The sequence below is a fragment of the Penicillium pulvis genome (genome assembly GCF_028828015.1).
Source record: "Penicillium pulvis strain IBT 33274 chromosome Unknown contig_5_segment0_segment0, whole genome shotgun sequence".
Taxonomy (NCBI): domain Eukaryota; kingdom Fungi; phylum Ascomycota; class Eurotiomycetes; order Eurotiales; family Aspergillaceae; genus Penicillium; species Penicillium pulvis.
Window position 1 is genome coordinate 971585 of NW_026643078.1, and position 21945 is coordinate 993529.

General features: G+C 49.7%; 12 protein-coding genes across 12 annotated transcripts; 7 read left to right on the forward strand and 5 right to left on the reverse strand.

Moving 5' to 3' along the window:
* Positions 1-148: 148 nt before the first annotated feature.
* On the reverse strand, positions 149-1499 carry N7503_006926 (replication factor C subunit 2; the record flags this gene model as incomplete). Its single annotated transcript, XM_057066473.1, has 4 exons — positions 149-313; positions 370-1182; positions 1241-1319; positions 1375-1499. The coding sequence occupies 4 exons, from the start codon at positions 1497-1499 to the stop codon at positions 149-151; spliced, it is 1182 nt and encodes a 393-aa protein (XP_056920154.1).
* A 312-nt stretch (positions 1500-1811) lies between these two features.
* N7503_006927 (putative protein transport membrane glycoprotein Sec20) lies at positions 1812-3066 on the reverse strand (the record flags this gene model as incomplete). Its single annotated transcript, XM_057066474.1, has 3 exons — positions 1812-2386; positions 2441-2691; positions 2750-3066. 3 exons carry the CDS (start codon positions 3064-3066, stop codon positions 1812-1814), a joined length of 1143 nt encoding a protein of 380 aa, XP_056920155.1.
* Positions 3067-3667: 601 nt separating this feature from the next.
* On the forward strand, positions 3668-3985 carry N7503_006928 (mitochondrial 54S ribosomal mL53 domain-containing protein; the record flags this gene model as incomplete). Its single annotated transcript, XM_057066475.1, has 1 exon — positions 3668-3985. One exon carries the CDS (start codon positions 3668-3670, stop codon positions 3983-3985), a length of 318 nt encoding a protein of 105 aa, XP_056920156.1.
* Positions 3986-4342: 357 nt separating this feature from the next.
* Positions 4343-5562, reverse strand: ipp1 (inorganic diphosphatase IPP1; the record flags this gene model as incomplete). The annotated part of the gene is made up of 3 exons (XM_057066476.1): positions 4343-4915; positions 5016-5135; positions 5203-5562. The coding sequence occupies 3 exons, from the start codon at positions 5560-5562 to the stop codon at positions 4343-4345; spliced, it is 1053 nt and encodes a 350-aa protein (XP_056920157.1).
* An 826-nt stretch (positions 5563-6388) lies between these two features.
* On the forward strand, positions 6389-7741 carry N7503_006930 (tRNA-dihydrouridine(20) synthase (NAD(+)); the record flags this gene model as incomplete). The annotated part of the gene is made up of 1 exon (XM_057066477.1): positions 6389-7741. The coding sequence occupies one exon, from the start codon at positions 6389-6391 to the stop codon at positions 7739-7741; it is 1353 nt and encodes a 450-aa protein (XP_056920158.1).
* Positions 7742-8181: 440 nt separating this feature from the next.
* N7503_006931 (uncharacterized protein) lies at positions 8182-10171 on the forward strand (the record flags this gene model as incomplete). The annotated part of the gene is made up of 6 exons (XM_057066478.1): positions 8182-8259; positions 8314-8369; positions 8414-8490; positions 8540-8624; positions 8687-9653; positions 9716-10171. The coding sequence occupies 6 exons, from the start codon at positions 8182-8184 to the stop codon at positions 10169-10171; spliced, it is 1719 nt and encodes a 572-aa protein (XP_056920159.1).
* A 561-nt stretch (positions 10172-10732) lies between these two features.
* On the forward strand, positions 10733-11788 carry N7503_006932 (uncharacterized protein; the record flags this gene model as incomplete). Its single annotated transcript, XM_057066479.1, has 4 exons — positions 10733-10857; positions 10909-11181; positions 11233-11701; positions 11768-11788. 4 exons carry the CDS (start codon positions 10733-10735, stop codon positions 11786-11788), a joined length of 888 nt encoding a protein of 295 aa, XP_056920160.1.
* Positions 11789-12092: 304 nt separating this feature from the next.
* N7503_006933 (DEAD/DEAH box helicase) lies at positions 12093-15431 on the reverse strand (the record flags this gene model as incomplete). The annotated part of the gene is made up of 1 exon (XM_057066480.1): positions 12093-15431. The coding sequence occupies one exon, from the start codon at positions 15429-15431 to the stop codon at positions 12093-12095; it is 3339 nt and encodes a 1112-aa protein (XP_056920161.1).
* Positions 15432-15730: 299 nt separating this feature from the next.
* Positions 15731-16356, forward strand: N7503_006934 (vacuolar ATPase assembly integral membrane protein VMA21). Its single transcript, XM_057066481.1, has 3 exons — positions 15731-15993; positions 16056-16147; positions 16206-16356. The coding sequence occupies exons 1-3, from the start codon at positions 15896-15898 to the stop codon at positions 16331-16333; spliced, it is 318 nt and encodes a 105-aa protein (XP_056920162.1). The 5' UTR covers positions 15731-15895; the 3' UTR covers positions 16334-16356.
* Positions 16357-16741: 385 nt separating this feature from the next.
* Positions 16742-17324, reverse strand: N7503_006935 (putative cystathionine beta-synthase (beta-thionase); the record flags this gene model as incomplete). Its single annotated transcript, XM_057066482.1, has 2 exons — positions 16742-17170; positions 17229-17324. 2 exons carry the CDS (start codon positions 17322-17324, stop codon positions 16742-16744), a joined length of 525 nt encoding a protein of 174 aa, XP_056920163.1.
* A 342-nt stretch (positions 17325-17666) lies between these two features.
* N7503_006936 (putative mitochondrial phosphate carrier protein) lies at positions 17667-19274 on the forward strand (the record flags this gene model as incomplete). Its single annotated transcript, XM_057066483.1, has 7 exons — positions 17667-17748; positions 17857-18139; positions 18206-18370; positions 18421-18674; positions 18733-19078; positions 19131-19150; positions 19202-19274. Exons 2-7 carry the CDS (start codon positions 17870-17872, stop codon positions 19272-19274), a joined length of 1128 nt encoding a protein of 375 aa, XP_056920164.1. The 5' UTR covers positions 17667-17748; positions 17857-17869.
* A 1247-nt stretch (positions 19275-20521) lies between these two features.
* Positions 20522-21760, forward strand: N7503_006937 (uncharacterized protein; the record flags this gene model as incomplete). The annotated part of the gene is made up of 1 exon (XM_057066484.1): positions 20522-21760. One exon carries the CDS (start codon positions 20522-20524, stop codon positions 21758-21760), a length of 1239 nt encoding a protein of 412 aa, XP_056920165.1.
* Positions 21761-21945: the final 185 nt, after the last annotated feature.

Here is a 21945-nt window from a genome sequence, read left to right on the forward strand (position 1 = left end):
GTCATTTCATTCAAATGATGATCAAATCAAATCAAAGTAAATACAGAACGCCTCGGCATGTTTTCAAAAATGCATCCCGAACTCCTTCAACTTGGCCAGCCCATTCGACCGAAAACCTTGTCACTCTTTTTTGGTAATAGTAAATGGATCAACTGCTCCGTAGGATCCCGGCAATGCGCAGAGTCAAGTCGAGAACCGACAAATGCTCGTCCGCACCATCAACAAGTCGCTTATCCATTTCCGAGAAGGCCATGACAATCTTGTTCTTCTGGACATCAGGGATCGCTTCATTGAAGATGACTCGTCGGTATAGCTAAGTAAAGGATTAGAAAAATGCAAACTGGGATGGAAGAAATGGGCTACACAAACCTGGCCAACAACCTGAGTCGCACTCCACCCATCAGCCACAAGGTTCGTAATAACCTTGGACACAGCCTCATATGCCGACCCCGAGCTCTTCGGCTGCATAGCCTGCACAATCTCATCCAGTATGCCTTCGGGAACAACTCCAGCAATCTCTTCGATACTGCGAATAGTAATAAGTCCCGGCTCCGGGGCCCCAGCATCCGTCATCTCTTCATCCTCATCGGTCTTGGCTGGCAACGCCTTGGTAGCACTGACCAACCTAGCCGCACTCTGCAAATAAGTAATAGCACGACGCAAATCACCCTCACCGCACCGAATGAGAGTATCAATAACACCATCCTGAAGATTCAGGCCCTCAGCCTTCGCAATATTTTCTATCCGCACTCCCGCCGCAGAATTATCCAGAGATTTGAAACGGAACTTGCTGCAACGACTGGCCAATGGTTCGATAATGCGGGTGACATAGTTACACACGAGACAAAACCGTGTGATACGACTGTACTGCTCCATCGTGCGGCGCAGAGCTGATTGCGCATCTTGGGTCATACTATCCGCCTCATCCAGGATAATAATCTTGAACGGTGGGCAAGGGTACTGTGCGCGGTATTCAGCATCGAGGCCGGTTGGCTGGGAGAGTTGGGCGCGGGCGAAGTTCTTGATCTTGACGCGGACAATGTTGATGCCGCGCTCGTCTGAGGCGTTCAATTCGAGAATACGGGAGCGGTAGAGGGCGGGGCCGAAAAGGGATTTGGCGAGAGCAAGGATTGTAGATGTTTTGCCGGTTCCCGGGGGTCCGTAGAAGAGCATGTGAGGGAGCTTTGATTCATTGAATTAGCATTGGCTGTAAAGAGGGGTTGATGAGGTGAATGTGTACGTTGGAAGCTTGCAATGTGCGCTGGAGGACTTTAGTGGTGTGATCTTGCGCGGCGACATCATCCAAGGTTTTGGGTCGACTATTTGCAGTTAGATATCAGCAGGCATAGCTTGCTCAGATTGGTTAAAGCGTACTATTTCTCTACCCAGGGTTGCAACCGGGTTGAATCTTCCTTGTTGTCAGTCGCCTTCGCCTTGGAGCTGCTGGATGCTGCTGCTGCTGCTGCGCGGGCCTTGTTGTTGAAGAATGTGGAGGCCATGATTGCTTCTTTGCTTGTCAAAGGAAGCAAAGACGTTCTCGAGATACGAACGGCGATTGCTTTTTGTGACGAAATTGATTGAACCTGCGAACACCATGCGCGCCGCGGATAGGAACGCGTCTGCACGTGACACGCGAAGCACTTACACGTCGGCCAATCAGAATGTACAATTCGTACTTAAACATTCAATAGGCCTGGGCTGCTACAGAGCTGATATATGACTTCTCTACCATGCTGACTGTTTTCACTACAGCGAAAACGCTTCGATAGTCTCTCACATACATTGATATCATTAGAGTGCCCCTTTATGGTCTATAGTTCATCCCTTAGCACATCTCGTTCTCCTTCCATCATCCTCTTTTTAGGATTCCGAGGGTGATCTTCTTGGCGGTGCCTTTCCTCAGCCAGTATTTCATCGAGACTCATGTCTTTCTGCTCTTGTCCCTCCTCAACCATCTCCCCGATCTTGTCAATGAGTCGATCTTCCTCTTCTTGTAAAGCCTGATCGTTGTTCTCTGGCACGGCGCCACCTGTGAAAGATGCAGCAGCCTCTTGCATAGTAGCAGAGATATCAGCAGCAATCGAGTTAGATGAAGGCTGCAGAGACTTTGTACTTGTGAGGCCAATCACACCAAATATGGCGAATACGAAGCGCATAATGAATTGGAACGGCAGCCAGACTAGCCACCAGAGAGGTCCGTAGAAAATCCGTCGGAAGACTAACCACGAGATTGTCGCGATAAGAATATAAAAAGCAGTTTCAAGGTACCAAGTATCTGATTTCTGGGAGCGGAGAAGAGAGTTGGCGAGGGTACGAGATGAAGCCAGGAGGGTGTCAAGACTAGTGTAAGATTCAGACAAAGATGATATAGCGGCGGTTGATTGTTCTTTTGATATGTCAGCATATTGATCAAATCGTGATCGTCAAGCTTATCACTGACCGAGAGTCTCTTGAGCAAATTGGCTTCGGGAAAGTTCAGTTTGCATCAGTTGATGTGTTCTGCGTAGAGCAGCAGTAACATCATTTGATGCATTCAGCGCTAAATCATCCTGTGTGAGATGTTCTGATGGCTTATTCTGACGCTCCGAAGCCGATTGCGATCGGGACAACAGCAGCTCGCGCTCCTTCCGCTTAGCAAGCTCCATTTGGCGCTTAGATTGTAATTGGGCATTCCGAAAGTCTCCTCGAGTCCTGTTTTCATCATAAGTATGGAATATTCTTGAATGAAACAACGCAAGGCGCAACACACTTCTTAAGGTCCTCCGCCAACCGCCCCGCCATTGTCACGACACGCTCTTTCTCTGCCTCTTTCTCACCGGTCGCCACTGACTGTCTTCTCCTAGTATCAGAGCTTGAGTCTATAGCTTCTACCTCAATCCGCAGCAGCTCAAGTCCGTCCTCGGCATCTTTAAGGCCCGCATGAATCTCCGCTCCGAGCTCCAAGCGAGCTTCATCACCATTCTCGGTGGGTGTGAAATTCCGGAGTTGGTCAATCAGAGGCTGGATCTGACCTATCGTAGCCGACAGCGCCTTCAAGCGGGCTTGAAGAGCAGCTGTGGGGGACATGTTTGGTGTACCGCGCGGAGGGGACTTGTTTGTGGCACGAGGGGTAATCTGACTGGCCAAATCGTAGGGAAGAAGGCGTGAATTTCTATTGGATTGTGGGTTGAGGCTCGATCCAGTACCTCACAAATTAGACTTGGTCTCAAAAAAGCTGTAGAATGGGAGTAAAGTTGGTCGTCGCAAGGTGGCAGTTGCGTCGTTGTATTGATGTGTTTGCACTTTCGGCAAACACCGGACTTCCCTCGAATTCGCTCCTCCATATCATTCATTTGCTCAACTCTGCCAATTGCCCGCCTCTCCAGCTCAAGAAATACCCGGCTCTGCTTTTCTGTTTCCCGCGCCTATTCTGCCAATCCGAATAAGCAGAACGTATCCTTTGCGCGCCTTCTTGGTCAGAATCGCACCCCGAAAAAAAACTTCCGGAACAACCCCAGATCCAACCCGATCAGGTATGTCTGGCATTCTGCAACAGCAGAACCAATTACGGCCTGTACTGCATGATATTTGAAGGGCTGACTTTGTTGATAGTGGATAATCCATAAGGCTGCTCTCCCAAAACCTCCGAACTACTCTCGTCAGAAGTCTGCGACTACCAACCACCACCATGCCTATCCCAATCAGTGTGATCACCACCTTCCGCACTACCTTCAACCCCTTCTCCCAGGCTTCTCGGCCCTGCCGCCTCTTCCTGTCTCTCCTCCGCACCCCCAACACCGTCCCCGGTGGCGCGAGCTTCATCGACATCAAGGTCAATCAGCTGCCGCGCAACTCTACACAGGAACCTACTATGACTATAGGCTTCAAGGGTGGAAAGGAACTGACCCTGGAGGTTGGTAAGCGTGGACTGAAGATCGGTGATGTGGTGGAGGAAGTGTCGCGAGTTGGTCGCCAGTTGGAGCGCGAGGCCAGTCTGAAGGGCTAGACCATTCAATTTGGATTTTTGAATCGCTCATTTTATTCATGTACTATAGCATTTGTTTGGGTTGTTTTACTACTGGCGCTGTTATGAGTGTTGGATATCTATAATACCAGAGTAGATACCTTGCATATTATACCTGATCTACAGAAATATTGATGGATATTCGCTCAATGACTTTTTCTCTGTTCTTCTCAGCTAATCGGATTAGGATTGTACCCAGCAAGAGTCCATTGCTGCAAAAACAAAGAGAAGAAACATGAACAAGAATAGAGAGAGATGCTTCAAATATACACATCATCGTGACGACGGTGGGTATACAACAGGTTTAATTTTGATTCATTTTAAAACAGCAACAGACGCTTAGACAGCGGCACCGGAGATGAAGAACCACTTGTCAATGGAGCCATCAATGGGAGCGGGGGCAAGCTCCTGGTTGGCAGGGATAGCAGCGAGCTGAGCGGCGTCAGCACGGTGAGCATCGCCCTCGGGAGCCTCAGTGTTGCCGAGGTTGATGTCACCGGGGGTGGTCTTGCCGGAGATGAGCTTCTCCCAGGCATCGGCACACTCGTGGATGACCTCCTCGGCGTACTTCTTGTTCTTGCACTCGCCGGAGAAGGCGAACTGGTTCTCGGGCTTTCCGTCGGGGATCTTGTAAATGCGGAACCACTCGTTGGTGGCACGCAGGAGACCGGGAAGGTGACGCTCGACATCCTCAATGTCGTGCAGCTTAGCGGCGAGAGGGTCGTTGACATCGATGACAATGATCTTCCAGTCAGTCTCCTCCTCGTCGATCAGGGCCATGACACCGAGAACCTTGACCTGCTTGACCTGACCGGGGTAGCCGACAAGCTCACCGATCTCGCAAACGTCGAGCGGGTCGTCGTCACCCTTGGCCTTGGTCTCGGGGTGGACAGAGTTGGGGTCCTCCCAGGTCTGCAAAAGTGGGTTGATTAGTCTTGCGATATTCCTGTTTACCCCGCCATGTATGACTCGATGGACGAAGGTGGGGGTGTATGTAAACGATCAAACTTACGCGGGGGAAGGCACCGTAGTTCCAGAGGTAACCCTTGTGGGGGAAGCAGTTGCGGACGAAGCGCAGCTTGCCCTTCTTGGTGTCCTGCTTGATGGGGTTGAGGAACTCCTCCTTGGAGATCTGGAAATCAATTGAATCGCAATCAGTATGGACGATCGATGAGACGCTGTATAGGCGTAATGCGTACCTCCTGCTTGGCGTTGGTCCAGCGAGGAATCTCAACGACCATGTTCAGGACAGTCTGCTCCTTGTTGGCGTAGAGGGGAATGTCGTGGAAGGGAGAGACGGGGACGCCATCCTTCTCGATGTAGACACGGTGCTCCAGCGTGTAAGGCTGAGCGATCTTGCGGATAGTGTAAGACATTTTGGGAGATGATGAGGAGAAATGCCGGGAGATGAGAGCAGCTCGAGAGAGAGGAGGGGAAGAAAAGGAGGGAGGGGCTTTCCAAGTGTGGGGCGCCTGTGTCGCTGATGTGCGCCAAACACCTCGGGAGGCGGTGGAGGCACAGAATCCTAGTCGGGCCAAGGGAGGACCGGCCTGTGCCATTGGGCAGTTTGGAGATCAGGGAATCAAGCAAATTTGACAAAAATTATAATATACAAGCGTGGTTTTTCGCCAAATGACGGTAATGATCTGCGGTTGGTGCACCAAGAACACTCAATGCCTGGTATAATGGTGGTTTGCGTGGCCTGAAATTGGTGTTTCCAGGGGTCAAACTGGGTCCGGTGTGATGTGTTGGCCTGTTGTTTGGCTGTTCCGTGTATTAGTGTCGGCAATGGACCGGGCCCGATACCGAAAGGATTATGATCCCGACTTAATTGATCGTGACGCTATTGCTTCGAAGTAGGTTAAAAGGGTACAGTGTTAGATCTACAGAACATTGATCAATTAACAATATGTGAGGGGTCTCGTGCCCTTGCACTTCCGCCATGTGCTCTGCATGTACTCCAGTGTTCCCGTGACAGCTGCGAGAGCTAGCCGATATCGGCATAGTCTAAGAATATGCTTAAAATGTAGCATTCCGAATCATAGCGTAGAAGATACTAAGTGCACAGAATATCTGCATAGTTTGGTTCATCCATTTCACATTACCCTAATTCAAAATTCAGAATCTGGCCGGTGGCGAAACCAAGGGCAAGAAAGACAAAGTCTTGGCAGGCACGTAATTGTTTAGTTTAAGGAGGGGCAATATTGCCCGAGAAATAAGGCAGTAAAGGAAAAGTCTAATCTCTTTTATCTCCACGTGATCGTCAATAGAACTGGCCAGGCGGAGTTGACCGATACCAAACCCCAGAAAAAAAAATATCGCCCTCGATCTTTAACCCCACCTCAGCATGCTATGAACAGACTCATCCGATCTCTCCGATCCACCATGGCCTCCCTCTCCACAACCTCTCCAGCACAGGCACCCCGTGTCCCCATCCCAGCAAATGGCGTCGACTACCGCGGCACAGTTGTGCTCGCCCCAATGGTTCGCTCCGGCGAATTGCCTTCGCGCCTGCTGGCCCTCAAATACGGCGCAGACCTCGTCTGGGGCCCAGAGACAATCGACAAAGCACTAATCGGCTGCGTTCGACGTGTCAATCCTCGCAACGGCACCATCGAATTCACTCGTCTCCCCTCCAACGGCGGCCGTACAGACACACCAGCCAAGGAATCTGTCATCAGCCGCATCGACACAGCGCGTGAGAAAGGACGCCTCATTTTCCAATTGGGTACTGCAGACCCAGATCTCGCAGTTCAGGCAGCCCGCATGGTGGCCGGTGACGTCGCTGGCGTCGACGTCAACTCAGGCTGTCCCAAGCCATTCAGTACCAGCGGCGGCATGGGAGCCGCGCTACTGCGCACACCGGATAAACTCGTTTCTATTCTTGAGGCACTGGTCCGCGAAGTCGGTGAGCCGTTCAAGATCGGTATCTCGGTTAAGATTCGCATTCTTAGTGATCCTGAAATGACGAAGAGCCTTGTCTCGCGACTCGTGCGCACTGGTATCACTGGTTTGACTGTTCACTGCCGTACGACGCCCATGCGGCCTCGTGAGCGTGCGATCAGAGATCAGCTTCGTATGATTGCGGATATCTGCCACGAGGCTGGTGTGGCGTGTGTTATGAACGGTGATGTTGAGAATCGCGATCAGGCGCTGAAAATGATGGAGGAGTATGGTGTCGATGGTGCTATGATTGCTACATCTGCTGAGGCGAACTCGTCATGCTTTCGCTCTGAGGCGGATGGCGGTCTTGCACCGTGGCGCGAGGTCGTTTACAACTACGTCAAGTTCTCTATTGAGAGCGAGAACCGCTTTGGAAACACCAAGTACCTGCTCAACATGCTCATCCCCGGCAAGAACAAGGAATTCGCCCAGGCGAAGGCGTCTAAGACTTACACTGATGTCTGCCGGAACATGCAATTCGACGATCTCATCCCTAGTGCGATTTGTCTCGACGAGATTCTTCAATTGACAGAGAAGTGGGAGGCAGCTCCTGCTGAGGAGGAAAAGGCCCGGTCTAAGGCCGTTCAGAATGCCATTGAGAATAACGAGTCGGCTCGTGCGGCTGGTGGCCATGCTGCTCGGTCCAAGTCTACTTCTGCCCCTTCCCACGCCGGTGGTCCTATTCGTACTCTAGGAATCCCAGAGTCCTCGGCAATGGCCAAGGCTGAGCCCGAGATTTCTGTAGATTCCTCTATTCCTGCGACAGAGGTGGCCCAGAAGCAGTTGACAGTGTAAATCGCTGTCTAGAGTGTATTCACTCCTACTCAGTCTTTCTTGTTCCACTCGGCCACTTCTCTTTCTTCTTGTTTCTGCATAGCCTGGTTACCTGGATTTGGTACTGCATTTTGAGGTGTCGCGTCTCCTCTCCTCTTCATAGATTCCCCAAAACATACATCAATAATATACAAGATATGGATTACATATTCATTTTCCTGCTGCATGTGATTGATCACTCGCAAATGGTCTCCAAACAAATAGAATGTAAAGACCTGCCAACCTTAGAAGTGGGACATGAATCCAGATGTCGGAACTGTTGTGCTGTTTGCCTGGACACCAAGGCATATACCCCTAGGCACTTCTCAACGTCAAAAGGTTGCGCCTTCAACCTTGGAAACTTTCCTTTTTTTTTTCCCTCTCTCTTGCAAGCCTCCATCCACATCACAGACATTGACAGAATGGCGTCGGCCACAAATTCCTCCAAACGGCCGTCAGCTTGGCTCCCCACAGAAATCTGGCTTCGGATCCTGAAAATAGTATGTTTTCCAGATGGAGATATACCCACAAGCATTGACTCACATTCAACTTAGCTGAATCGGGATGACCGTTCCTCTCTTAAACGCGTTGCCATGACCAGTCATCAACTGTACGAATTGGCAACTCCCATCCTTTTTGAAATTCTTAAACTAGACTTCGGATTGACCCCACGAGTCCAAAGATTTCGTTCTATCAAAGCCAGGCCCCGTCCTACTCGATTCTGTCGACATGTGAGATCTATTATCGTAATGGGCCCGGATTGGCTGAAATATGGTCCAGGCGATCCCTTTCGTGAACTTTCTGAATGGGATGTCGACTTGATCTGCAATCTGTTTGAATTAGCCGAAAGACTTGATGATTTCTAGTATGTGACTGCCTCTTACATGTTTCCAGGGTTGGCGTGAGATAAACTGACACAAGAGCCAGCTGGTGGCATGAGAAATACATGCCCGGGATAATACTGTATCGGCTTTACAAACATCGTCCCCAGGTGAAAGTTCATATTGCCAGCTCCAAGATCGTGATATGTCAGAAGATCCACCCAAAGCACACATCAGCCCCTCAATTCTCTCTCATACGGTCTGTCTCGGCTCGTTGGAACCTTGGAGAATATGACAGCCCGATCAAGCCAGACTCAGCTGCGAATTACCCAGCCCACTTGAAAGATATCATCTGCCGGTGCCCGAATCTCGAAACCTTAAGATTGATCAAGGAACTAGAATGGCGACGAGGATTCAGTGGAATTCACCCTTTCCAGGCGAGAGTAGAGGAGGAAGGGGAGAGGAACGACAGAGGGCTGATCACTCTCAAAGAAGGAGATGTTCTGCCTCGAATCAAAAACCTCCATTTTCAATCTATGAGATTTGGACCATCGCAGAGCGTGCTATGGGCCACGCAGCTGCAGTGGCAGAGTCTTAGATCTCTATCGCTGATAGGGATAGATTGGACTCACCTGCTGCCTAAGATCACTGGCTGCTTTCGTGATCTAGATTGTTTGGAAATCAGCGTACCTGATCCTTCTTTGCGGTACCGCATAAGGAATCAGGATCTTCCCCCTGCATATTTCGAGCAGATGGATCAGCTTCAAAGTTTCTTAGGAGCACTTCCACCTTTGACAACGTTCATAGGCTATGGCCTACCGCAGGCATCGTTAGCAGTGTTAGCAGGTCATTCTGCCGGATCCTTACAACACCTCCGGTTTAGAGTCCCATTGAATGTCGCCGAGTTTTGGGGACCGGAAATATTGACCATTGAACGTTCATTTTCCGCCAGTATCGAAGACCTTGTTGATTTACCCAATAAATTTCCAAAATTGCAATCCCTTGGCCTGAGCATTTACTGGACCAACGATGAGTGGTTGTGGATGAAGCCCAACTTTAAGGGATTGATATTGGTAAGTCTACAAAAGTCAGCATCTCAGACCATACAATTAACAACACTCCTCTGACTCTGTAGCCACATGATCTCCTTATCATCATTTCTCGCCTAAGCAACATCAAGCATCTTGAATTAAATCACCGGGACATTTACTGGAGTACTGATAATACCACTCCTTGGCCCTATACTAACCTCACTGAAGCCAGTTGCCGTACCCTTATTCAATCCCTCGACGCTATGGACACTGAGCTCCTCTCATTGGATATAGTGATAGGCGACTGGTATCCCTTTGGGTGCTTTGGGAGGTGTTGCTGGGACGGCCTTGAGTCGTTCATTACTGGGGAACGCGACCAGGCGGGATGCATGCAATTTACCAAGTTCCGCCAGTTCGAGCCAGAGGATGAACTCATTTACGTTGGTGAAACCCCTCCGCGGGTATCGCCGCGATCTTTGAAAGGGGAATGGTCAGATGATTTGCGGCTTAACATCGAGAGCAGAAAGATTCGTTTTTGGTATGAGAGGTTCAAGGAATGATGTGAAGCAGAATAGGCATCAGATGTTCAGTGATCCTGATTGAAACATGATATGCTAGCTTTTGTGACAGAAGAATGTGAGTAATTTTTTTGCCAAGCAGGCATTTAGCTTCGCAGCCACTAGGTTAACTTGCTTTGTATCAACCGAAAGCTTCTTTTGCGGCTGTTTGCTCGATACGAGTACGAAGGATCCTAATTATACACTACGTAGCTTCGGAGAGCCGACCCTTTTATGGCCTAATCAACTCCGAATACTCCGGGGCTAAGGGTTCAAGGGCACATACAACCGAGCCTCTACAGGTCTCCGCCCGGGGATTGGTGCGGCTACAGCCAGCCCCGCAAAGCTAAGATCTATGGAGGAAAGCTTGGCTGATGGACCGGTGGCTGTATAGCGCCACCAAATTACCCTTGGGGGTCAATGAAAAGCTTGGGATTAACTGGCAATATTCCCCTGCATTTTCGATTATATTAATCAGGCCCGGATCTTCGGCGATTTTGCATTTAATGCTCCGAAGCCCCATTACTAGAATTCAAAGAAATTCTCCTACCCAAAAGGAGCAAGATGCGTGGTTTTCAAACGGTGTCAGTCGTGCTTTCCAGTACCGGCCTAGTGCTTGCAGATGCTTCGACGTTCAATTTTCGACCCGACAACGTGACTTTGAGCGAACTTTACCGTTGGGTAGGATCGTGAGTCAATTCCCCAACCCTGAATGCGAAATAAATTCTGATCACCCACAGGTACTACAATGGAACCACGTATCTTGAATTTAATCCTTATGCTGGACTAGCATCTTCCGAAACAGAATACTGTCCAATTCTTCGCAACAAAACGATCACAAGGAACTACACAACGGTGCTATGTCTTACAGAGCCAGCCTCCTACAACGCACCCGATGACCCAGTGAATGCCTTCTTGACTCTCTGGCCTCATAATTTTGACTTCAGCTCAATACCTTTCGATGGTGATATCGATGAGGTATCTTCTCTGGAATATGGACTATTCTCATCCATGTGAGTCTACACAATCTCTCAAGGCCAAACACTAGAACTAAAACTTCCTAGCCCCTTGTATGGAAATTACTCAATGTACGGCAGTGAGAATTTTAACTGGTCCCTTGAAACAACCCAAGGCCCGCCGTACAATCTTTCCAGTACACTCACTAAATATGCGGGATTTAATTACTGGGACATCAACAGCACAATAATATGCGGTCAATCCACAGTCTCAAGCTGGACATTTGTACCAGTGACCTTCAATTTTAGTCTGAACGGGACAAACTTCCCAGACCCTGTCGTTAATCTTCAGTTTGATGGTACGACCGCAAATATGACTATGAAGGGATACTTTGTGGCGGTTGCCAATTTGGTAACCGGGCAGGATGTGGATTCATGGTACGGGAATGTCTTTGGTGGTACATTTGTTATGAGCTTTGAGGGCGTTATTGATAAATACCATTCCGATGTTCTGAGGAACGACACTGATACTCCGACTTGGCTTCGTACTGTTGGCTATCAGAATAACTCCTTGAATGTTGGTTATTCGGGGGGTAATCAAGTGACAAGATCTTGCCCATTGGCTATGTTGCTGCTTTTGCAGGTGCTTGTATTTTTATCTTGATATCACAGCACATATATTTTCTTCTTGAATCCAGAATACCCATCTACTAAGGCATGTTATCCCACGAGTATATACGGAGAGATGAATGAAGTTAAAGAAAGGCAGCTATCTCTCAGATATTACATTAAAGCAAGAAGAAAGTGATTCGAAGGCAAACTTGCCAGTGATGATCTATTAGCTGCCGTCAGTAGCCGGCTCAGATATCTTTAATAGGCCCAGCCCCACGCTGTGCATATGAAACAAAAACATAAAACTCCCCAAAGGAAATACAAATCTCATACACCGGCGCCGAAGCACCGCACCCCTACTCTTTCGCCTTCTCCATATCCGCTACCAACATGGACTCCACCGCCTTGATGCCCGCTTCCTCTCCCTTAGCAGAGCCTCCGTCATCGTCACCAGCGACGGCATGATCGAGGGCGAGCTTAGTCTGCCCAAGGGCATAGATCTGCTCTTCGATCGTGCCACTAGTGACGAATCGGAAGATCTCCACGTCACGGGTCTGTCCAACACGGTGCGCACGGTTCTCGGCCTGGACATCCTCCTGTGGATTGAAGGAGGAGTCGAAGATGACGACCTTGTTGGCACAGGCCAAGTTGATACCGGCACCACCGGCCTTGGTGGACAGAAGGAAAACGGGAATCTCCACTCTCTCATAGAAAGCGTCCAGAATGGACTGCCGGTCCTCGACATTGGTCCGGCCGTCCAAACGGACGAATTCAATCCGCAGCGTCTCCAAGACGTGCTCGAGAATATCCATGACCAGCGTGAACTGCGAGAAGATGAGGGTTCGGTCACCGTTCTCGATAAACTTGAGGAGAAGTTCACGGAGCTGTTCGACTTTGCCCGAGTCCATCCACTCGTCATTCTGCAGTTTGAACTTTCCTAGGTGTTTGGGGTTGTCCACGCAGAGACGATGGCACTCGAAGTCGTTATAGCTTTTCAGTTCGGTAAAGATGGTCTCGGGGTCGGACATTTCCCACTGGGGGTCCTTGAGACAGGCCTTGGAAATTTTGCGGATTCGCTCGTCGTTGAAGTGGCGACGGGCGAGGAGAGGGTGGATGGCGGCTTGGCGGAGTTTCATGAGGATGTTGGCCGATTTGGATCCGGTCTTTTTGCCTGCGGCACGGTCTTCCAGGAGCTGGCGGACTTGATCTTTCTCGTGCTCGTAGATCTCGACTTGGGATGGCTTCATCTGGCAGTACTTGACGTGCGAGGTTTTCGCCGGAAGATCGATGACCTGGTGCTTCTTGCGGCGTAGTACAAAAGGCTTCAGCATGGACTTGGCCCGCTCGATGCGCTGGGCCGACAGCAAAGTGGCATGAGACTCATCAGAAGTCTTGGCCTTGTTGGAGAAGACCGAGTTCATATCGTCTTTGTGCTCCCGGAATACATCAGGAAGGATGAAACCCAGGAGGGATGCCAACTCCTGAAGGTTGTTCTGGAGAGGGGTACCGGTGAGGAGAAGTTTAAACCGAGCCGGAATGCGAACAAGTTTGTCGTACAGCTGAGACTGATGGTTTTTGAGCATGTGTCCTTCATCGTAGACACAGACACTGAAGTCCTGGTCTCTGAGGAACTTCGCGTCAACCTTGGCCCTGGCGATGGTGTAAGTGGTAATGACAACATTTATCTCATCACGGTTGTCTTCAATCTGTTCCCGAAGATTTGCACGTTCGGCCTGCCCGGCATAGTAGGGGATGACCGAGAGAGTTGGGCAGAACTTTTGAAACTCCCGCAGCCAGTTTTCGATCGTAGACGATGGAACGACAACGAGATGGGGGCCTTTCACGCCCTGCTCAAACAAATGCGCAAGGAAAGCAATGACTTGGCAAGTCTTACCGAGACCCATGTCATCGGCAAGGATGCAGCTCAGCTTCTTCTCAAACAGCAGCGACAGCCAGTTGATTCCGACAATTTGGTAGTCCTTCATCACCAAGCTTTCAGCCATGATCGAGGGTTGTGGAATGAAATTGGACTGTGACTTGGACTTTCGGACCACAGCCACTGGGCCGTCATCATCAGAGTCATTGGGTGACTGGCGATTGGACGAGGGGGTAGCAATTCCGGAATCATGCGCGTTGCCGTTGGTCATCGAAGTCAGTTCAAAATCACCATCACGCTTTCCAAAGATGTCAACACCCCATTTCTTCATCTCTGCAGCGACTGGTTTACCCAGTGCTTCACACTCAGCCACAAGGGAGTCGATGGCGAGATAGCCAGTCCACATCTCGATACATTTGTCAACGAGCTTGTCGCCAATAGGCTTGGGGGCTTTGCGCGGCTTTGCCTTCTTGGCTTTGCTCGGGTCAACGGGGGCTTCGACAGCGCGAACATCATCAAGCGAGTTGAAAGGACGGTGGGTAGTGACGTGACTGGCGGTATCCTCGGGGATGGAGGCAATGTCGGCCAGATCACGGACGCTGCAAGTATTGAAGAATTTCAGGACCTTCGAATTCAAACCGCCAGCGGTGGAATCTTGCATTTGCACATCTTCATCTTCAGAATCGGTCATGTCAGCCTCGACAGACTCCACAGAGGGCTCTCGGCGGCGGCCTTTCTGGAGACGACCACCAGCCTTTGGCTTGGGTGGACTTTCATCGGAGTCGATGGTGATTGCATTCGCGGAGGGGGAGTCACGGCTTCGAGGGCCGCGAATCAGACGACCTCGAGGCTTTGCATCCTCAATCGCGCTTTGATCCCGAGAAGTCTTCAAATTTCGGGAGGCCCATTTGTCGTGGATGGTACCTCGGGCCTTGATCTGCTGCTTGGCCATTGGCAGCGGAGCCACTGTGGGCAACGCAGTCAACTCGTCATCAGACGAATTAATGACAATAGCCTTGTCGCCATTGATACCAGCGAGGCGATCCAGCGCTTCGTCGTAGTTGCCGTTGGACTTCATGAGAGCCTCCACACAGTCGTGAACGGATTTTCCAGGCATGACTTTCAAAATGCGCTCCACCTTGACCCGAACTCGGTAGTCTTCAATTGCCTGCAAAGAAGATTGTTGATTGATAATGGGCATGGCGCGAGAGGGGGCATTCTGTCGGGCTTTTTTCATGGCGACATCGTCGATTCCGGTAGGGCTCATTTGGGAAGCAGAGCGCTTGACACCGTTGGTCGAGGGGTCGTAGACTGCAGCAGAGGTAATCTCCTTGAAACGGTCCATTGGACCGTTTGTACGAACGGGCGACTCCGCAACCTTCTCCGGACTGCGAGTTTTTTCGAACATCGCAGGTTTTATATCGGTGGAGCGGATGGTGTGGTTTTCTTCGTCTTCAGACGAGCCTCCTCGGTAGGTGGGACCGTCGTCAATATCAATTGTGGAAGGTCGTTTGGCAGGGCGGACTGTAGTTGCTGGAGAGCGAAAGTGTGTTCCAGAAGGCGCCATGAGGGAGGATAATATACCACCACTGCGGCGAGGAGGTGAATGGGCCGGGGCAGTGGGTGAAGAAGCAGCCACTTGAACAACAGATCCACGTGAATGTGAATGAGGCATTTGGACAAGTTGGGTTGGCTGGGTCATTCGTTGCGAGGGTGTCAGTGAATGCGCCCCGACTGGGACCGTGGCAATAGTCTCGTAGTCTTCCTCGGGCGTTTGTTTCCTGTCCCGATTGGGAGTATCTGGTATAGTGTCGTTCATGATGAATGCCCCTTCCCTTTTTGGAATGTCTATATGAGGTCCACCTCCCTGTCTGCAAAGGGATTCAGGAACCGATAGCAAATCGCTTTCCTTTTTTTCTGCCGGCGGAGAACGCGATACCAACGCGCCACAGTCACGTGTCGCCCGATAGCGCGCATGTGACTGTCACTTTATTCATTGTACATTGTGCAGACAATTTGGGGAAGAAAGAGATGTAAAATAAAGAAAGAAAAGGCCATATAACGTAATCTTGCAAACATGAGTGAATTGACCAAAAAGTTAATAGTGGAGTTTTGGACGTTTCATTGTTCTCTCCGCCATGTGACCGGGCGCTTGGACGATCTCCGCAATATAGCTTCATCACTCCTCAGCGTCATTATCAACAAGATCAAGTGGAAGGTTGATCAACTTCGCCTTGCTGAAACACATTGCATCCTTCAAACCCAACCCTCAATCAATTCAAAATGTCCGCCCGCCGTCCTCACGGGCAGAGCTATGCCGATGTTGCGGCCAAGTCTCCTCAAGAAGAAAGCAGCTCTGACGTGACCCCTGCAGTCCCAGCGTATGTACATAGGTAGACCCTGAGAATTTAGTTTCCTTGCTCATTCTGACTCTCATATACAGTGATGTCATCTACAAGCTGCTGGGCTTCACATTTGCCATGGTGTTTGCTCCCATTGGCATGTACTTTTTGACCGTGAAGTCGATCTTTAGTGGTATGGTCTAACCCATTTTTGATTTTAATGAAGGTTCAAACTGCTAACATCCATCAAGGCAATGCCATATACTCTGGAATTACAGCAGCCATCACGGCGAACGTGGTCTTGTTCGCTTACATCTACGTCGCCTGGAAGGAAGACCAAGAAGACCAGCAAGCAGCCAAATCAAAGAAAGGCCAGTGATAATAGAAAGCTCTAAGCCTTGTACTTGTGCCTCCACTTTTCATTTCTGGCGTTGCAGGTGTATTAATACGGATGAACTCAATTCTCGGCAATTTATGCAGTCCATTTGATATTCAGCTTAGACAGAGGATTGTGACAAAAATTTACGAGATTTCTCGAGTGTTATTTGGATATCATAGGACAAAAAGAAATTCCCACAGGCCTGATCCCTGATCTCTAGCCATTCGGCGATCCCACCCCATTTTAGACAAATGTTAAAAGAAGCCAGCCCATGTTGAAGGGACCCCCACTCCGAAGAAAATAAAATCACAACGCATAATGCCCGAATTATTTATACGGAGACGCCGGTATGCTTTGCAGCCATTAAGGATGCCACCCGAACCTCAAGACCCAAGATCAATGGGTCGTTCAAGGTCGTCGCTTCACAAACTCCTCCAGATCGGCCTTTGTAGCAACGCCAAGCACAAACTTGCGTGCTGCATCGGTCACCACGGCAAATGGGTGCTTCTCCCGCTTGTCACCATTGGCACCGGTCTCGCTCTCGAAGAACTCCTCCAGCTCCTCTAAGGGTGTCTCCATGGTGATCACCTTGTAGATGCCTCGCTTTCGGTTGAAACGTTGCATAGCGGCAGAGACTGGGTCGGAATCCTTGACGGCACCGCTCTGGATCAGCTCCTTCAGTCGGGGGATGCTCAGGTAACCGAGGAGAGATCGCTGGGCAGAAATGACGGTGAGGTGGGTGTAGTCGCGCTCGTAAGCGGCCATGAGTGCGGCGGAGATGGGGCTATCGGGGGAGACGGAAAGTGCCTGGGGCGGGTCGAGGTCTTCAATGGTGGCCTGTAATTAAAATATGAGCTGCTGTTTCGGTTTCCTGGAGCTTGGGGTATAAACTAACCCCGCGGTACTTGTCAGCCCAAGCTGCTTGGGGTGCGGAGTCCATCTGTTGGTGTTCACGAGTGAAGGCCTCGCTGCCGGTCATGTAGGAGGTCATTGTGTAGCTTGTGGATATCGAGAGGGTTGGAGGATGGAGGGGCTCGGGGAGTGCGACAAGAGTGGGGAACTTCGGGGTCGAAAAAGGCGTCACAGAAGTACGATATTATGAATTGGTAAAGCTGGAGAAGAAAAACCAGTCGCAATGGTTCTTCTGGTGTGAAAATAAGATAATAGCAGCAGCAAGGGACTAATGCACGAGCTTTGACCGATCAAAGCGGACTTTGATCAAACTCGGCGCTTTTCATCTTTTTCCCGCGCCAAGACCCCTCAACTTCTACGTCATCTCTTACGGACATGATCCCTCAGCCTTATCGCCTTTGTATCATATGACGTTTATCCTTCCAGTCTCCCTGTGAGTCACTTTGAACTTCATTTCAACTGACCAACTCTCCTCAATCACCCTAAAAGTCCTATATTAGCAGGTTCGTTGTTGACTTGAAAGTGGAGCCCCCGCCATTCCCCATCCAGCAAGATCGCTGCATTCGGACGTCTGGTGCTCCACTCTGGTTACCCACATTAATACTTCATAGTAAACAGACCACCATGATTCCTACGGACTCGATTGTGAGAATCCTAGCTACTCACCATCCCCTAGGCGGACTGGGAGGCCAGCAATCGCACACGGAGCAATCCGGAAATATAACCCCACGACGTGAACCTTTCCCTGCCTGGAGTGTTGTCGACGAGGTGAAAAAGACAGCGGTCCATGAATATGAGACCGCTAGTCAGACAGCGCAGAATAAGGCGGGCAAGATTGAACTTTGGTCTCCCAAGTACTACGCCGCCTGTACTTTTGGTGGACTTCTTGCTTGTGTCAGTGACCCGACAATAATATATTACTATGGGTTTTAACGGTCTTTCCTAACCTTGTAATCTTAGGGTCTTACCCACACGGCTGTCACGCCCTTGGATCTGATCAAATGTCGCCGTCAAGTTGATCCTAAGCTCTATAAGAGCAACGTACAGGCGTACACCACAATTCGTGCAGCCGAAGGCATGCGCGGCGTGTTCACTGGTTGGCGTCCAACGTTTTTCGGCTACAGTGTAAGCAAGCCCCATAACTAAAGAAAAAATGCTGACTCACAACTTTCTAGGCCCAAGGTGCATTCAAGTACGGCGGATATGAATACTTCAAAAAGTTTTACAGTGATCTTGTCGGCCAAGAACGTGCCACCAAATACAAGACCTCGCTGTACCTTGTCGCTAGTGCCTCAGCTGAGTTGATCGCCGATGTAGCGCTCTGTCCATTTGAATCCGTCAAAGTGCGGATGCAAACTACCATTCCGCCAGACATCAAAGGGACCTTTAGCGGTATCTCCGGCGTGGTAGCCAAGGAAGGAGTTGCCGGGTCAGTCTGAAACGCATGGAAGTAATGTTCACATCTAGGATACTAACAATCCCCCCAGGCTGTATAAGGGTCTCTACCCACTCTGGGGTCGGCAGATCCCCTATACTATGATGAAGTTTGCTTCGTTCGAGACCATTGTGGAGATGATTTACCGTAGTCTGCCTGGACACAAGTCCGATTACAACAAGGGTGCCCAAACCGCTGTTGCTTTCAGCGCTGGTTACTTGGCGGGTATTCTCTGTGCTGTGGTCTCGCACCCTGCTGACGTGATGGTGAGCAAGCTGAATGCTAACCGCCAGGCTGGGGAGGCATTTGGTGCTGCGATGAGCCGTATCTACGGTGACATTGGCTTCCGGGGTCTGTGGAATGGTCTACCCGTCCGTATCGTTATGATTGGTACCCTGGTGAGTAGTCTGGCTACGAACAGCCGTGAATCCATGCTAATGAAACCTACAGACCGGTCTCCAGTGGATGATGTATGACTTTATTTCTGCGATAGATGTGGAATAGTGCTGACCGCTTTTTAGTTACGATTCTTTCAAGATATTCATGGGTCTTCCGACCACCGGTGGAGGCGGCGAGCAGAAAAAAGTTCAGTAAGCGAGACGATGTCTGCCTTATCCCTGTCCAATTCTCTTTTTATCATGCAAGCTCAGACTCAGTCGAAACCAAGAAATTGTCAAACGAAACTTCTGAATACCTGCGTCAATTATCTTGCCAATTTTAAGATTTTGAATCTATGTTCTGATAATAGTCATGAGCTATAGAAGCCAGAAAAGGGCACTGCGTACTGCGTAGCAGAAGAAGAATCTACCCTCGGATAAGAAGAAAAGCACCATCTACATGTTCATTTTATGACACAGCTATCACCATGCCAGGAACAGTAGCACTTCTCTAGGATGGATAATGTCAATTATCCCTCGACTGATCGAGAACTTCTGATGAACGGAAAGAGAAAGTTCCAGGTATACATTCCCGAGGTCTCCGGTGGGTTGTCTTCCACGGTTCCTGGGGCGCCTGACAGCGGGATCTGCGGAGTCTATGGCTGGCGACAACTAAAACTTGGGAGTTCTGCCAGTCTGCGTGGCAATCCTTTAAGACCCAGGCCATGCCATGTCTTTGAGTGTTTTCAAATCTTGAATCCAGCACATATGGAACAATGCTCAGTTCTGGCCCACTGGGGAGCGGGCCGTCTTTGTGGATCCCGTGATACGAGACCGGGTTACTGGAAAGAGAACTCAAAGCTTCTTCTTGATCCGGAATGTTTTAGGGCGAGACCAAATCTATGAAACCGACTTTCTCTGCTTTCCCTGGATCTGACAGGCATGTTTGGTGTCATTTTGCTTTGTGCGCAAGCTGTACGTAAGCTTTTGAGGTTGGCGTGGGTGAGCCGGGGGGTTGGAGGTTGCGTGCCATGGACCAGGCCGAGAAAGCATCGCAAACAACCATTTTACTCTAAATTCCCGAACGTTCCAGATCTGCTTTTCTTTGGCAGGACCGACTTCCTAGAATGAGGAATATTATAAATTTTTCAGATACTAGGTCTTGTGATATTTTGTCATTTGATCTAATGTATTTTAGATTCATGAACTCAACACTACGCGGTGTGCAGTGCTGGGCATTCCAAAATAGAGCAACGAATGCGGCATCAGACCAGCAATTGAGTATTCGAGCGGTAAAGGCCATGTTAATGACATCTCTGATACCCTCTTCCTCAACTTTATAAATACCTAGTTCAGTCAGCCTGGACATTAGACTGCAGTAACATCTCATAATTATCTAACTGGTAGTAGATTTCACCGGCAACAACTCGTGAATATCATCATTTGAGATTCACAATAGTAGCTATGGCAACAATCCATCTTCCCCCCGGCTTCAAGATCGATCATACCCAAATCGGCAGGAAGCAAAGGGTACCAGACACACAACCAGCACCGCTTGGTGTCCTAGCAAAGCTCAGTGGAAGCTTCAACGGGACCGGATTAAACACAATCTTTCGCCCCAACAGCGGACCACCACCACTAGGAACATCATTCCCAGATTCTGTCAATCCGGTTCCCCCAACCTTTCCTAGCGACAATGTCTTGGAGCTAAATTTAACAACTGAGACCATAACCTTTACTCAGCCCCTATCCAAAATAGCCAACCGGGGATTTGGATCGCAGGCCGACATTTTTCTGAATGGCGTGGCTTATATGCAGACCGTCAACGACGTGGCAAACATTGAGAATGGAGGACGTGATGGTACTCCCGTTGGTATTCATTTCGAGACGGGAATGTGGTTGAATATCCCATCCACAGACAATACTCCTGTCCTGGCCGATTCTCTTGTACGAATGGCATCTATTCCACATGGCACAACCATCAATGCTCAATGCTTTCAATGCTTAGCACCTGTAAGCACAACCCAAGGTCCACCACAGATCTCACCAGTGAACCTGAAACCCTTCGGCGTGGGTGAAATAAACCCAAAAATCAATCTTAACGCCCTAGACGTTTCCAATGCGGATACTCCTAGGATTCCACAGGATCTCTCGAAATTCGTCACGGCAGGCACAATCACCCAAGCAATCTTAGATGATCCAAACACGGTCTTACGTGATGCAATCCAAGGACAGAACATCACCCAGACAATCGTTTTCACCGTGTCTACGAGCCCTCCGGCTCCAGAATTCGGTGGTGGAACGGCGAATATCGCTTTCTTACTCGGCAACCCTGCAGCACAGATGCCCAATTCCAATGCGTTACAGATGGACGCTACCTTCTGGATTGAGACGGTGGAATATTCTCTTGTTGTTCCTGCCTATAAACCTGGACAGGCACCGATGGAAATTCCTGCCCCGGCTTTAGCATCTGGCCAGCCTGGTCCGGTGTTCCTTGTTCATCCGCCATATGAAATCACTTCGCCTAAGAATATCACGGTCACTTCGATACAAATTCAGTATACTCAGGTGGTGTTTATGAACTTCGATAAAATTACCTGGCCACATATTTCGGTTTCCACACTTGTTCCGGCCGTGCCGGTGCCAGTGCCAGATTCTGTCTGGGATTTACGAGAGAATGAGGTTGCGACTGGAAAACTGTAGTTGCGGTTGACAATTTGTATGATGGCGTTTTACGAAACTTTCCACTTCGTGATTCCTTGCCTTGCCAGTGACTCTCGTCGCTGTTATTGATATGTGACAATACGCACAGTGAATGACTTTCTTCATATCTACTCTGAAGTGTTGTCAACTGTCAAGATGTAGATTGATGGACCCCTAATCCAGCC